Genomic DNA, 14894 nt, shown 5'->3' on the forward strand with positions numbered 1-14894 from the left:
TTTAACTCCAAAACGCAAATAAGTAAATACATAACATGCACAAACAGGTCTCATCCTGAGTAATTATTGCCAAAAAACTCCAATCGAAATTTTCCCACCAAATAAGTCTCCTGTAATTTCAAAATGCTTCTTTCACAACACTTCTTCCACTTAAACTGCTGGACATTTACAGTTTCTCTGTAAATCAGTCTAAAAATCCATCATAAGGAGCCATTTTTATTGTTCCATTTTCTTTTTCCAATCTAAGTATGAATGTCAAATGTTACCATCCTGTTATTTCTGTGAGCTCCTTTACAACTGCCTCTGTTTCTAATTGCACTCCATTTTTTTTTATTTTTATAATTTGCCTTTTGGGCATTCCACTGTTTTCATTACAATCACAAAGCCAGTGGAATAAAGCAGCAGATTACTTAAAGAACTACAGTTCTATTAGGAAATCAAAAGAGGTTTTTAAATCACTCACTCATGACTTCAGGGGGGAAAAAAACTCCATTTAAACATGGTTCATCATGTTGGTGCTGAGTATATGTTGAAGTTAGCTTCTCCACAGGGGAGACCAGTTTTCAGTTCTACATGCTTTACCTTCTCTAAAAAAATACATATTCTACTCCACATTAATTATATGGTAATCTAGTGCTGCAGATGGACAGGCTTGTGTGTTTTTCACATGGTTATACACAAATACTGGGACAGTAGCAGTGTGGGTCAGCTCTTGTCTGATGCCTGTGTTCTTTCATTATGAGCTCTATCAGTACAGCCGAGGAGGCTTCTGTCGATTCTGCCGCCCCTGTTGCTCCGTCACCCCGTGCTGGGCCCCCAGGGGCCCTAAATCCCCGCAGCTCTTTGCCGCAGCCCCCCTCTGACGTGCAGCATGCCGAGGCGAGCAGCGCTTTGCCTATGCATTAGCCATCCATTTCCAGCGGCTGACACCTCTCCAACATAAAACCGTAAGGCAGAGGTAAAATATCTCTCTCCTGGCGAAAATAAAGCTTTGTCTGCCTCCTGATCTATTGGATATAAAAAAGAAAGCCGAGGCTCTGACGCTGGGCTTTACCTTCTGCGCTCCTTTGGTTTTTGCGCACACAAAAGCTCCGGTGAAGATGGATAGCGGGAGCGGCTGCTGTGCGAGCACCGCAACAGGATCAGCCACTTCAGTTTTCCTTCCACAGTCCTCCCGCTCCCTCCCAAGCACACTCTGATTCGTTTCTTAGACTATTGATCAGCTAATTCTGATGATTATTCTGGATTTTCTGCCTAATCGGCTTTAGAAAAGTTGTGCGCCGCATTACTAACGCCAAGCTGCTTTCAGGGTCCTGTCTGATTGTTTTGACTTTTGATTTTACTGACTATGGAGAGAGAAAATTTAATTCATATTTGTAGCTGTACGACGGAGGAGTATTAGGAGAAACTCTCATAATTTCCCCAGATTTAATATTAATGTATGTATTTCTCAGGCCTTTCTAGATGTTCCACATGAGTTTAAGGCATCAGAGAGCTCCCAGTATGTCCACGATTACTTTGTAAAATCCATCAGCTGTTATTAGAGCGGAGCAATTATCAGCAGATAATACTTCTTTTTTATTATTACGATTATCATTAATATTACTTTTGTTTGTCTCTAAAACGGCACCACGGAGATGAAGTGTAGGCATGAGATTTATAGTGAGTGTGGTAGAATTCAACTGAAGCTGAAAAGAATACAATGAATTTTGCAAAAAGGTGAAACCAAATCTCACGTGGGCTGTTTGAAGGCCTCAAACGATGAAACTATTGTGTTCTCGTCATTTGAATGAAAACATATCTATCATTTCAGTTTCTCCAGCAAACAAATAATCGTTGGGAACATTTTTTTTTCGAAACAATGTTTTCATTTAGCATTTTTCTTCTTGCAGCCACGAGCCTTTTAAAGAGCTAAATGTTGCATTCTGGGAGCAATTAAATCCCTGGAAGATTGCTGCAGTTAAAAACAATAAGAACGTGCTGTTCTGGTTAAAATCCCTGCTGTGATTTGAAAGGTCCAGGGTGTTCTTGCATTAAATATATATAAATCTTTATGGCGTTATAATTTCCAGGAAACAGACAAGGGAAACAAAAAGGGCCAATAAACGAGCGCCCAGCTTTCTCCTCTCCATATTTTAATGCATGTATCAGCAGTCAGCACTCCCGCTTTCCACGCTTTTCCCCCCTCATTTCTGAAAATCCGCTGCAGCAGCAGCCGGAGCGGCAGCAGCTATCAGGCGCTCTGCAGCCATGCAGCTCGTCCCCTGAGCATTGGCCAGCGGGCGATAATATCTCAAAGGGAGTGGTTATCGCCACACATTATATTATAATCATTAGTGATCCCAGCCCTTTCACCCCGACTGCAGAATAATCGCGCAGTACCATTAATCTAAACTAGGGGAACTGCTTTACAGGCTGCTCTAGGCCCAGTGTGCAGGATAATCTGAGTGAGGCTGATTCTGCAGCATCTTCACAGAAAACTCTCTTTTTTCGGACTAATCAAGGAAAACCAATGTTCTATTTCCTTTTTTTATTAATATAGCCTATTACGGGATAGAGAAAAAAGCTTTGCATTCAAAATAGGCATATAGAGTAATAACAATGATGATGATGGCAACAACAACAACAACAACAACAACAACAACAACAATAATAATAATAATAATAATAATAATAATAATAATAATAATAATAATAATAATAATAATAATAATAATAATAATAATAATGATGATGATGATGATGATAAAATAAGAATAATAAGAATAATAATACTTATGAGAAATTATTAAGATTATAATTGGGATTGTGTTAGCTATAAAAAGCTTCCTAAAACAGAACATTGTAGATCATCATAGATCCTCTGTAATTTTTCTTCACTAAATGCTTCACTGAGGACCAGCGATACTTCAGTTTGGAGGCCATACAATAAAAATGAAAACATAATAAGTGAAAATAAAAAGTGTCACGGCCTGTGCGCCCTTTCTTTGTCCGGACCTTATTCGCCCCCTACAGGAGGAAACGAGATGTTGATCGCGTCCTTTTCTCTGACTGACCTCAGAGTCTCGCGGTGGGTTTCTGTTCCCGAGCTCAGAGCCACTAATACATGATGTATTACACGACACCCACAAACACACCCCGATGAAAACGGGCCGCAGCGGAGGCTCTGTCTGCTGATGGTTCTGGGTCTGATCGAACCTCCGAATATTGGAGCGTTTGCGATGCTGAGGTCGATCTATAGTGGAGGCGGGGGGTCAGCAGGGGTTGACCGGCTGAGAAGCGACAGCTGTAGGGAGATGATCTATAAATCCCATCGGATTTCTCTCAGCACAGGCCGCAGCGGAGTTGGGGAGCCTGGAAAAATGTTTGCTCAGAGTTGTTGCTGGTTCAATAATCTGCGCTGGGTTCACATCGGAATATGTTTTAGGCCTGACGGCGTGCTGGAGTGGGTGTGGGCTTGTCTCAACCCACGCACTGACCCGGCTAACCCGTCACATGTGGGTTACACCGCCAACATCCCGCCGTGTTGCATGGTGCACCCGAAAAGGAAACACTCCGTTAAACTGCGCCACTTCCGCCCAGTTCAGTTCAAAGCACTTAGCGGAACTTCTTAGGCGGCGTTCAATTTGTAAAAAAAAAGAAAAGAAAAGAAAAGCCTATTAGATCTTATCGTTTTTAGTACCTTTCAGTCAGGGTGAATGCATTTTGATCCATGGACAAAATGAATAAATACATAAACAAAATCCCAAACATTTCCAAGTTCCAGACCAGTCTGGAGCAGGGAAAACGCCAGAAATCAAAGTCCGTTTCGGATAAAATCCTTTATTTATCTTTGTTTCCCTGAGCTGAATATTTGAAAAAAGAGCAAAAGAAAAAGAAACGGAATGAAAGAAAAGAAGATAAAAGAAAGGAAAAGAAAAGAGAGGAGCAGAAATCAATATGAGCAGAAATGGGGAGCGGACCGGTGGACCCCTCTGCCTGCCTCCTCTCCTCCAGTTCTCTCAGCTCATCGCAGCTCCAGTCCCGGATCATCATTTCTCTCTAAACCCGGAGTCTCCCCCCTCGGTAGCCCGGCCTAGAGCGACTGCTTCAGCCGTGGTTCGGCTCTGTGTCTCGCTCTGGGCTTTGGATAGGCCTTCAACATGCTCACAGAACGCAGCTAATCACCTGCTCGGTTCAGGACTGAACCTTGTTTACTCCTCTCCTTCCTTGGACCGTGTCCCTCATGCGTGGCGTGGTGACACCGGCGACTCAGAGCTGAGTCTGCAGATGAGAGGAGAGACAAATAAACGAGCCATGATTACAGTGAATGATTGCATGCATCTCCACGGCCTCTTTCATGATCTCAGATGAATTATCTCGCAGTGGAGTCGCTCACTGGTCTGCACTTCATAAACCTCAAATCTCCCGGGCTGCTCTGATAGGAGCCGGTACCTGTTATTAATAGAGACGTCTAAAATTAGTTTGTGATTAGAGAGAACGGAAAAAAAACATACATCTATTCAGATTTTTCTTTTTTTTAAATATTCCTGTAATGGGAATCAATTAACATATTTCAGATTTCCTTTTCGTTCCCTTTAGTAAGTATTCTGTCATATCAATCTGTTGCTCGATCTGTGTCAAAGCATTCCGAGATTAAAGCGAGAGGCTGAAAACAACAGAGAGAAAGAGAGAGAGAGGGAGGGAGGGAGAGAAATAGAAGTTTTGTTTTCTTTAAACTGGGCCCAGAGGCGGCAGCGCAATGATTCCAATTTACAATTTGCGCCTGCATCAGAAGGAAACTGCGAATAAAAATCTGTTCCAAGCAGAGGATTACATCGGTGAGGTTCAAACCATTTCCTCCCTTCATTTAATAGTGTCTCTGGCTGGAGGGAAGCGGAGATATGTTAAAGCTTATAGTTTATTTTGATTTTTTTCTTTCTCTCTTCTTTTCCATCCGTGGATTAATCCGCGCCTAGCTGCGGCTTCTAGTTCTTCTTCCCTCTTAGCTTTTTCTAAATCAGGCACAGATTATCCCTACTGACACACTATCAGTGCATCTTCCGCACATGGAAGTAACAACATTTTGTTGTTTACATGCTGGGTCAGATACCATCAGGATTTGGTGTACGTGAGTCAAGCTCTGTAGTCATAAATATGCTCGTTTTCCACCGCTTCTTTTGTACTGGAGAATTTCTCTCATGTCCAGTCAAGTGGACAGTTTCTGATTTTTTTTCATGGCTCTTATGAGGAGGTCTGATAGGGAATGAATGAATGAAAGAATGAAGAAAGATGAAAGAAAAGAATGAAGAAAAGAAAGAAAGAAAGAAAGAAAAGAGAAGAAGGAAAGAAAGCTAAAGTAAATCTGTTTACATTATGCTCTCTCTCTCTCTCTCTCTCTCTCTCTCTCTCTCTCTCTCTCTCTCTCTCTCTCTCTCTCTCTCTCTCTCATTTAGAACCAGTGACCTGAACTCACGTCCCCTTGAAGGGGTTCTCCTCGGGGGGAGGTGGTGTTGGTTGTTTGGGAGATCCGGAGGGGGCAGCGGTCAGCTGGACTGTTGCATGAGAAGCAGCGCACATGCATGGGAGTTTGCGGCGGCTTTCCTCCACAACACATGCACACTTCAGCTAAAAGTGTGCAACCGAACACCCAAATAAACATAAACCGCAATAGCCAACGCGATAAGTGAGGGAAGTTAAAAAAAAAGAAAAACAGAAAAGAAGAAAAAAACTTCCAACCTCTTTCTTGTTAGATCTCTGTCATCTTGAAGCCAAAACTTCACCGCAACTTTTATTTTTCTATTAAGCAAATAAAATATCAGGAGTGTTTGCAGCCGAAAAACAAACAGCGAGACTTATCTGTGCGGGGCGGCCCGCGCTGCGATGGAAGTGGATTGAGTTCTCGTAAAGAATTGCCTGGAAGAGCTGTCAACTTTCGAGCCTTTCAGTCTTTCACTTCCACGAGAGAAAATGGGAGGGCTGCGCGCGCCATCACCAGGCACGAGACATCATCATCACCATCATCATCATCATCATCATCATCATGGTGCTATCATCTGAAATGAGCCCTCGGCAGTGCGCAGCCTCCTGCTGTGAGAGGAAATATTTAGATGAGTCCAAACAGTTTAGAGAGCAGCGGCCTTCGGAATACTCTCACACGCCAACACCGACAAAAAACTAAAAAGAGCGCGCGCGCGCGCTTGCAATCTGCTGCTCGAGTCTGTTTATCCCGAAGTGTGCGCGTGTACCTGCTAGGAATCCTCCTCGTCATGCCCAGAAGACAGCTCTGCTCTGCAGCAACATTCTCCCTCCGCGCCGCTCGCCCTGCGCCGCCGCCGCCGCCACCTTCTGCAGACGCCCTCTCCAACATATGACACTTTGCAGGGGAAATTTTTTGACAATTGGTGTCCTGAGTGTGCGGCATAAATAGCAGGCAGAGCACTTGCAGGGTTTTGATGGGGAGGTTTGATGGCTCCTCGCGTGGCTCCGCGCTGATTGGTCCGGCCGCCACCTGACGTCAGGAGGACGGGAATAAGGCTGGTGTTGGAGCTTTAGGAGCAAGACAGTGAACCGGAGACCCCAGCGCATCCCGGCACACGCACCGTACCTGAGACTGAGGGGGCACCCCAGCATCGCGCCGCTGGCAGCACAGCTCCAGGATCAGCCCGCAGAGTCGGAGGGGAAAACACTCTTTGATAAAATCTTTTTTTTTTTTTTTTTTTTTTTTTTTTCTTTTTGGCTTCTTTTTGTTTCTTGCTTCTCCTTTGAAGGACTGGATACGCTGCCTCGTAAAAACCAACCGAATTACTGTGTGAAAACTATGATCTGAAAGCGGCTTGTTAAACGTGCCTGTGCTCCTGACCGGCGGCCGCTCCGCGTGCTGACCGATGCATCACCTCCAAGATCACCGGGAAGAACAAGCTGCCTCCTGAGCCCATCATCTGCATCAGATCTGAATCCAGAATTTTTGCCTCGGGCCCACTAAGAGGACTGATTCCCCGGTTGTTTCATACCACCGAGGACCTTCGGCGCCTTCTGCTCTTGCATTTCCTCTTCAGACGGAGTCTGTTCTTTTTTTTTTTTTTTTTTTTTAAACGCATACAGGGAGAGATCCGTAGTGACAGCTGATCGACTGGCCTCTCCTCGAACACTGACCCCGGAGCTGGAGGCGGAATCAGCAGAGGCAGAACTCAAACACTCGGTCAATGCTCGGCCTGCGCCGGTGATTGGGTTTGTGCGTGCGCGTCGCTCGTGAGGGGTTGCCGCGAGCCCAGCCGAAGCCATGGTCCACTGCGCCGGCTGCGAGAGGCCTATCCTGGACCGCTTCCTGCTCAACGTGCTAGACAGAGCCTGGCACGTCAAGTGCGTGCAGTGCTGCGAGTGCAAATGTAATCTGACCGAGAAGTGTTTTTCTAGAGAGGGGAGACTGTACTGCAAAAACGATTTTTTTAGGTAAGCCCGGGGGGTGATGCTGGAGAAACTCACCGGCACCAGTTTGTTTTTATTGGGAGCAGTTCGTGTGTTGAAGCGGCAGGAAAACAGGAACAGATACACTATGGATCTTAATTAAGAAAATTCTAATTCAGCAGAAACAGTAAAAGATTCCCCTACAGTCAATTGAAACGGTCTGTATTTTAAATATTAATAGGAATATTTAAAAGTTTTTATATACACGTAGAGTATTTTTATTTTTTCTGGACATACATTAAAATGGTGTCCAAAAAAATAAAAAGAAAAAAACAAGCAAAAGAAAAACGAACAAACAAACAAAAAATACAAGTAAGTTGAAATAAAAATAAGAATAGAAAGGGAATAGAAAGGTCAACTCAAATAATAGCATTAAACCTATCAGATATGTTTGGTTTTTTTTTTTTTAAAGCAGAGTGTATTTGTCAGCTCATTTTTGCTCATAAACGACAAAAGTCACACTCAGCACCTGGAGACAACGGGCTTTGATTAGCGTGTGATTAATTAAAAGCTTATTTGGAATTCAATGGGAAACAAAAACAAAAGGAAACGACGAACATCCAACGCGTGTGCGCTTCTCTCTCAGCAAGGTGAAGCGTGAAAACAGGGGGCGGTTTGTTGGGGGAAGCGAGGAAATCACACCTGGGTGAATTTTTTCTAACATCGAGGATCAAACCCGGGCTGGGCCAGCCCGCTGTTTGCCCAGTCCGGCTGAGGAGGACGTGATAAGTGGATTTGAATAGTGAACTGGTCGAGAAGATCAAGTCCACAGACAAAACAACCACAGACACTTTGTCAACACCTACAGCAGCCAATATACAAAGTTGAGCGGGGAGAGCTTTGGCTGTTTCCCCTTTATCATCCTTTTGAACTAACGTGTCCATTTATTCAGAGCAAGTCAGCGTTAAAGGAAAACACGACTTTACTGAAGGATGCGAAGAAGAAGTGAAGCAGGAGAGAAGGCAGCTTTCAACATGTGGGAAGATTTAAAGATAGTTGAAAACTAAAGACAACGATGAAATGACGATGCAATGCGTAATGTAAAAAATTAATTATTGTTCCAATATTATTATTACTACTACTATTATTATTAGTAATGATGATATTATTGGTAATAATGACAATAGTTATTATTACAATTATTATTATGTTTACTACTAATAATAATAATAATAGAAGTAGAAGTACGGTTAGAGGTGAGAGATAAATTGTACATAAGATTGCATTTAATTATTGATAAATAGTGACTAACTAGTTCTCTAAATGCTAGTGGGTTCGTTTATACGACATTAATTTTGTCCTCGGTTGACTGAGTTCTATAGGAATCATTTAAAAAAAAAGGCCCACGTACAACCCTAAAATCACAATTTTATATCCACTTAAAAACATCCTGAAATTATAAAAAAATTCCGTTCCGCCGACAATAAATTCATTAACACCTTTTCTCAGTTTTAGATTTATTTCATTTCATTTATTTTTATTTAATTTTCTTTTATTCTTTAGATAAATGATGTGTGTGGACACAAGTGTTGACATTAATTGCATTTCATCAGCCCTCGTAAAATCTCCAGCACTCTCCAAGGTGTCAAAATTTTTAAACAGTTAAAAAAAAAATCAACAATAATTATTATTATTATTATTATTATTTTTTATTTATTTATTTTTTTTTTTAAAGGAAAGGAAAACGAGTAATTAACTGCGGCTCTAACCACACCTGGTTGTTTCTCCTTCTGCAGGCGGTTCGGTACCAAATGTGGCGGCTGCTCGCAGGGAATTTCTCCGAACGACCTGGTCCGGAGAGCCCGGAGCAAAGTGTTCCACCTCAACTGTTTCACCTGCATGATGTGCAATAAGCAGCTCTCTACTGGCGAAGAGCTCTACATCATAGACGAGAACAAATTTGTTTGTAAGGACGATTACCTCAGTAACATGAGTGTAAAAGACACGAACCTCCTCTCAGGTAAGGTGGCTGTCGTGGGCGTGTATAGCTATTTGTCTCTGCATGTCCGTGCGCACATTTGTTTTACGCAAATGAATGAATGAATGAATGAATGAATGAATGAATGAATGAATGAATGAATGAATGAATGAATGAATGAATGAATGAATGAATGAATGAATGAATGAATGAGGATTTAAATTGCAGTAAATGATCATGATGAGTTCAGCTTCACCAGTAAAATTCCTGGTCCTTCTTTTACGACCAGGAATTTTACGACGCCCAAAAAACCAGGAGAGTTGTTGACTCTACCGCTATTATTATTATTATTATTATTATTATTATTATTATTATTATTATTATTATTATTATTATTATTATTATTATTATTATTATTATTATTATTATTATTATTATTGGTGGTGTTTATCCGCAGCTCGGTGTTTTTGCCCAGTTCTGGTTTTTGGTGTCTGGATTTGTTTGGGTATTTATGAGGTGATCAGAAAACCTGATGTCAGATGTTTAAATTACAATTCTTCCTATTCTTGCTATAAAAACAGTTTGGGAACAAAGCAAAAACAGACAATCGTTTGGTCCTTTAGAAGATATTCTTTGCAATCTGCTGTAAGGTCGCGTGTTTGTCCATGCAGGGATCTCTGGTCAGCCACCTTCAACTGACCAGTATGTCACCAGTGACAGTCCCCAGTAATGAACGGCGTGGACGTCTTCCCGTCCCGTCCTGTACTGTTTCCACTATAGTCACGGCATGCAGCGATCCCAGTTTATCTCCGGACTCTCAGGACCAGCTCCAGGACGACGTTGTCCTAAAAGACACGGAGATGGCGGCCCTCTCCGACAAGGAGACGGTCAACAACGAGAACGACGACCAGAACCTGGGCGGAAAGCGGCGCGGCCCTCGGACCACCATTAAGGCCAAGCAGCTCGAGACCCTGAAGGCGGCGTTCGCTGCCACCCCGAAACCCACCCGACACATCCGGGAGCAGCTGGCTCAGGAGACCGGCCTCAACATGAGGGTCATCCAGGTAAGAGGAGCGTTAGGGTATTTGTGTTGAAAAAATAAAAACTAAATAAATAAATTCATGATTCCTAATTGTTCCGAAACATCCCTAAGCAAACTGAACACTCACGGGCCACCTGAACGTGAGCAGAGGTGACCCTCACACCTTCTCTTCTCTAAATGGTGTCAGGCAGCGATAAGCCTAATAGGTGTGAAGTAACAGATTGCATTTTATTAAAAAAATAATCTTTGCCAAGCTACCAGTCTGCGATGGTGGGACAGGACTTATCCCGGAGGGGCCCTCTCCTCCCCACCGCAGACCTCTCACCTCCTTCACCCCTCGTTAAGAGAGACCTCCCCCCTGCAAACACCGCGCTCACGTTGAACTCATTAGAACTGAACATTGGCTCAAATAGTCAGCTCCATTTGGAAATGGGCTAATTTATAGGGGAGGTTTCTGTTTGTTGGCCCCGCGCAACGGGGCGAAAGCCGCCAACTGGTGCCGGCTGCTGGGAGCGCTGGGAGTTCTGGCACAGCGCAGCCATCACGCTTTGCAACCACGTTTAGCCATGCTGGGAGCCTCTCCAGCCAAGTGGAAAAGCGCAAATCTGTTTCAAGAGTCTTCAAGACTGTCTCCTCATATCCCAGAGTTACACAAGGGCCGACCGAAAATTAGCAATATGATTGTAATAATCATCATTTATCTGTAGGCAGCTGCAGCAGTAAAGTACAGGAAAGCAAGGCATTGTACGATTATTTTAAGCTTTACACTCACGAATTAAGAAACGAAAAAAATATTATTATTGTTTTTATTGATATTTGATTATTGTGAGGTAGGCATTGGAAGCTTTGCTGAGAGTATAAAGTAGTAAAACAGTATTGTCACATGTGGAAGCACGTGGGATCCGGAGTAGGTGTGCAGGGTGAAGCATAATTAAAGGAAGCTGCTCTATAGATTATAAAATGATAACCCAGTAATATATCGGTAACAACCCTCCTATTAAGTATTAATTGGAGATTTGAAGTCCCCCCGCTGTCGCCTTCAGTCGGAGTAAATGGGGGGTTAAAAGATCATTAGGCAGGTTAGATGTGACTCTGAGTCCTGTGCGGATAATTGGCCGCAGTCCCCATCACCGCAGAGCCTCGAGGATTTAATGTATCAGATCATCACGCATGCTGCAAAACACACAAAGAGCGCAGTTACTGGAGCCGCGGCGGAGGAGGTGCCAAGACAAACACGAAGCTTGTTTACTCTTTGCTTTCAGTGAGGACATATTTGCACACTGACGATCATTTGCGCAACATATTTACAAAAAAAAAAAATAAATAAATAAATAAATAAATTAAAAATAAAATTTATGTTCGATTAGATATATTATTCACAGCAAACTCTTCGCTCCTCTCCTCCCCCCCATTTCAATTTCTTGCACAAAACATTGACCTGAAACCAAAATGATGCCATGCAGTAGCAGCAGCAGCCTTGTGGTGGGACATAACGGATGTATCTTCGTGTTCACGTGCAGGTCTGGTTCCAGAACAGACGTTCCAAAGAGAGGCGTATGAAGCAGCTGAGCGCGTTAGGCGCGCGGAGGCACGCGTTCTTCCGGAGCCCGAGGCGGATGAGGACGTTAGTGGACCGACTGGAGCCTGGTGAGCTCATCCCCAACGGGCCCTTCTCCTATTATGGAGGTACGGATTAGGTGCAAAGCAAAACAGATATTTCATTTAGAGAATTTGATAAAATGTAGACACATTTTACAGTCGAAGTTTTAGTCAAGCGATTCTTAATCAAATGCTAGGAAATGGTTGTTTGTTTTTTATTGAATGTCCTGTAGATTTCTTTTTGTTATTTTCTGCTGTGTACAAAGAAAATAGATAAAAAACAAAAAACAAAACAAGACAAAACAAAACAAAAAAAAACTTAACTGAGTAACATGTCGACAACAGTATTCACACCAAAAACTTAAAATTAAACTATAAATCCCTTACAAATGATATTTCAAACACCCAGATCAAAAATATTGTTATGATTACCTGCTTTTATTATTTTCAGCAAGACCTGTGCTCTAGTATTAGAAAGTTTGTTTGAAAATCAAAACATCTCTTTTATTCCAGGGAAGTTAACTTATTCACAGGCTGAGAAGAAAAGCTCATAGCCCGAACTATTTGATAAAAATAGCTTCTTTTTTTTATTTCTAGAGCTCTGAAGTATCAGATAATTTTCTCTTTTCTTCTTGCTGAAAAAAGGGGTCTGTAATATTATTCTTTTGAGTTAAAAAAAAGTTAATCTCAGTAGGTAGAACCACTGATGAAATGGCCTCCTTTTTAATTAATTTTCTCACTACGTTCTCCCCACCCAATTGCAGTTTTGATTTAAGTATAACATGGTCTGTGACTAATGCAGCATAGCGAGGGTCTCTCCCTCTGTCTTTCATACAAATCAGGCGATGTCTGTTCAATAAGTTTCTCAGGCTTCCTGGACTCATTTCTGCTCTCACATTGTTCTCAGTCAGAGCTGATGCTGATTTTTATTTTCCTCTGCTCTTGGATCTGTAGATTATCAAAGTGAGTACTACGGCCCGGGAGGGAACTACGACTTCTTCCCTCAGGGGCCTCCATCGTCACAGGCCCAGACACCAGTTGATCTACCCTTCGTCCCCTCCTCGGGCCCCACAGGCACCCCTCTCGGGGGTATGGACCACCCCCTGCCGGGCCACCACCCTTCCAGTGACGTACAACGCTTCTCTGATATCATGTCTCACCACCCAGGGGACTCTCCCAGCCCAGAGCCTGGCATCCCGGGGCCCTTGCACAGCATCTCTTCTGAAGTGTTTGGCCCTAGTCCACCCTTTACCTCACTGTCACTGAACGGCAGCGGATACAACAACCACCTGTCTCACCAAGCTTCAGAAATGAACGAGGGCACTGTGTGGTAGCTTTCTGGCACAGAGGACTAAAAGCCAGACATTCACAGACAGAGGATGTTGTTGTGGACCCTCAGAGTAGGAAGGGTCCAGGAAAATGACAGGGTTAGGGGCAACTTTATAGACTGTTTTTTTAAAAATATATTTATTTATTTATGTTGCATTTTCTCATTTTATTCATTTTTTTTTCTTGAAAAACTGATGACTCATAAAATTGTGCTAAAAACATTGTGTTCATTATTGTATGTGTTTGGGTGGTTTAATGGCTTTTTTTTGTTTGTTTAATCCATCACCCATTCTACATCATTCAGAAAACCTTATTTACAAAAGAAAAAAAAAAAAAAGTAACTGGCCAAGACTGATAAACAGCCCCCGTCCTGCTTTATTTGGACCCACCGGATGCCCTTTTGCCCCTGCTGTTTCCTGTCAGTGGCCCCCTGCAACCAAATCCCTTCACACGTACAAGTGCGTTGAAAAAGAGACAAACAACACCGCCGTTTTTGAGAAAACGTCTGCTGTAGGTCTCAGAAATGAAAACACGTTTTGCTACTGTCAAAGACTTGGATAGCTTTACAGAGAGAAGGAAGGGACTGAGGGTGGCTGACCTGCCTAAGTGGCATTCAGACTGTGTCAGAGGCACTCTGATTGTGTCCCTGCATATTCACACACTCCTAAGACCTCTCGGCCTCTCAAGGCTCTGCCATACTGATCTTTTCACAAAGCATTGCTGACGGCCAGGGAACACTTCAGTTTATTCTCTGCAAAAGGCCTCTGTGTTTGTTTTAATTTCACTAATTCCACCAAATCTGAGGACTGCTGCCTTCAAAATGCAGTAAAACCAGTTAAACACCCCAGTGGACTGCAAGCCCTTTATTTATGGAGATGAACTTGAAATATTGAAATGAAGTCTACCTTCTAAAAATACTGTACTGGGGTTCTAAGTAGGACTTCAAACAGTCAACTGTTTACGTAATCTAAGAAATTCAGGAGTCCAGAAGTCTCGACACACGTTTTAGAACCTCTTGATCATTATAAAAATGTTCCAAGCAACCAACCAAACTTTTGTATTGATTTCATTTATATTGTATGGAGATAAAAATCCATTTGCTGGGGTTGTGCTTCACTGTGCTAGTTTGTACAAGATGTTGTTTACAGAAAAAGGAAAAAGAAAAAAGTACAATAAAAACTAAAGAAAAGTAGACATTTGCCAAATTTTAAATTATAGCACAAATACTGTTAAAGTGCTCTGCACTTGTCGCGGTTTGTGTTGGGACAAATTCTAAATGTTAAAGAGGAGAAATTGACTTTGAATTATTTTTAGTCTGCTGACAATGCAGTGTTAATATAAACATACTTAGGTTTTATTTTTGTGTCATCAAAGAAGAAAAATCCAAACTATTAAAAATTGATGGTCAAATATGCAGCTGTCAGTTGCTACATCTCCTTGAGTATGAAGCCCTCATGATATGTCTTTTATTGTTTCAATAAACCGAAGCTTATGTGACCTCCAGTGCATATTAGACCATTCACTGTATAAATTCAACATGTTGACAGAATTGTATTGCTA

At 42.4% G+C, this 14894-nt stretch overlaps 1 protein-coding gene and 1 long non-coding RNA gene across 2 annotated transcripts; one reads left to right on the forward strand and one right to left on the reverse strand.

The window, feature by feature from the left end:
* Positions 1-3176: 3176 nt before the first annotated feature.
* On the reverse strand, positions 3177-6361 carry LOC122832206. The gene is made up of 3 exons (XR_006370809.1): positions 6228-6361; positions 5456-6069; positions 3177-4263 (listed from the first exon to the last, which is right to left on the reverse strand). It is a non-coding gene; the product is annotated as an uncharacterized LOC122832206 (long non-coding RNA).
* A 318-nt stretch (positions 6362-6679) lies between these two features.
* lhx1a (LIM homeobox 1a) lies at positions 6680-14526 on the forward strand. The gene is made up of 5 exons (XM_044118744.1): positions 6680-7431; positions 9183-9406; positions 10145-10428; positions 11927-12092; positions 12960-14526. Exons 1-5 carry the CDS (start codon positions 7262-7264, stop codon positions 13337-13339), a joined length of 1224 nt encoding a protein of 407 aa, XP_043974679.1. The 5' UTR covers positions 6680-7261; the 3' UTR covers positions 13340-14526.
* The last annotated feature ends 368 nt before the right edge of the window (positions 14527-14894 follow it).

Source organism: Gambusia affinis, linkage group LG06 (assembly GCF_019740435.1).
Source record: "Gambusia affinis linkage group LG06, SWU_Gaff_1.0, whole genome shotgun sequence".
Classification (NCBI taxonomy): Eukaryota; Metazoa; Chordata; class Actinopteri; order Cyprinodontiformes; family Poeciliidae; genus Gambusia; species Gambusia affinis.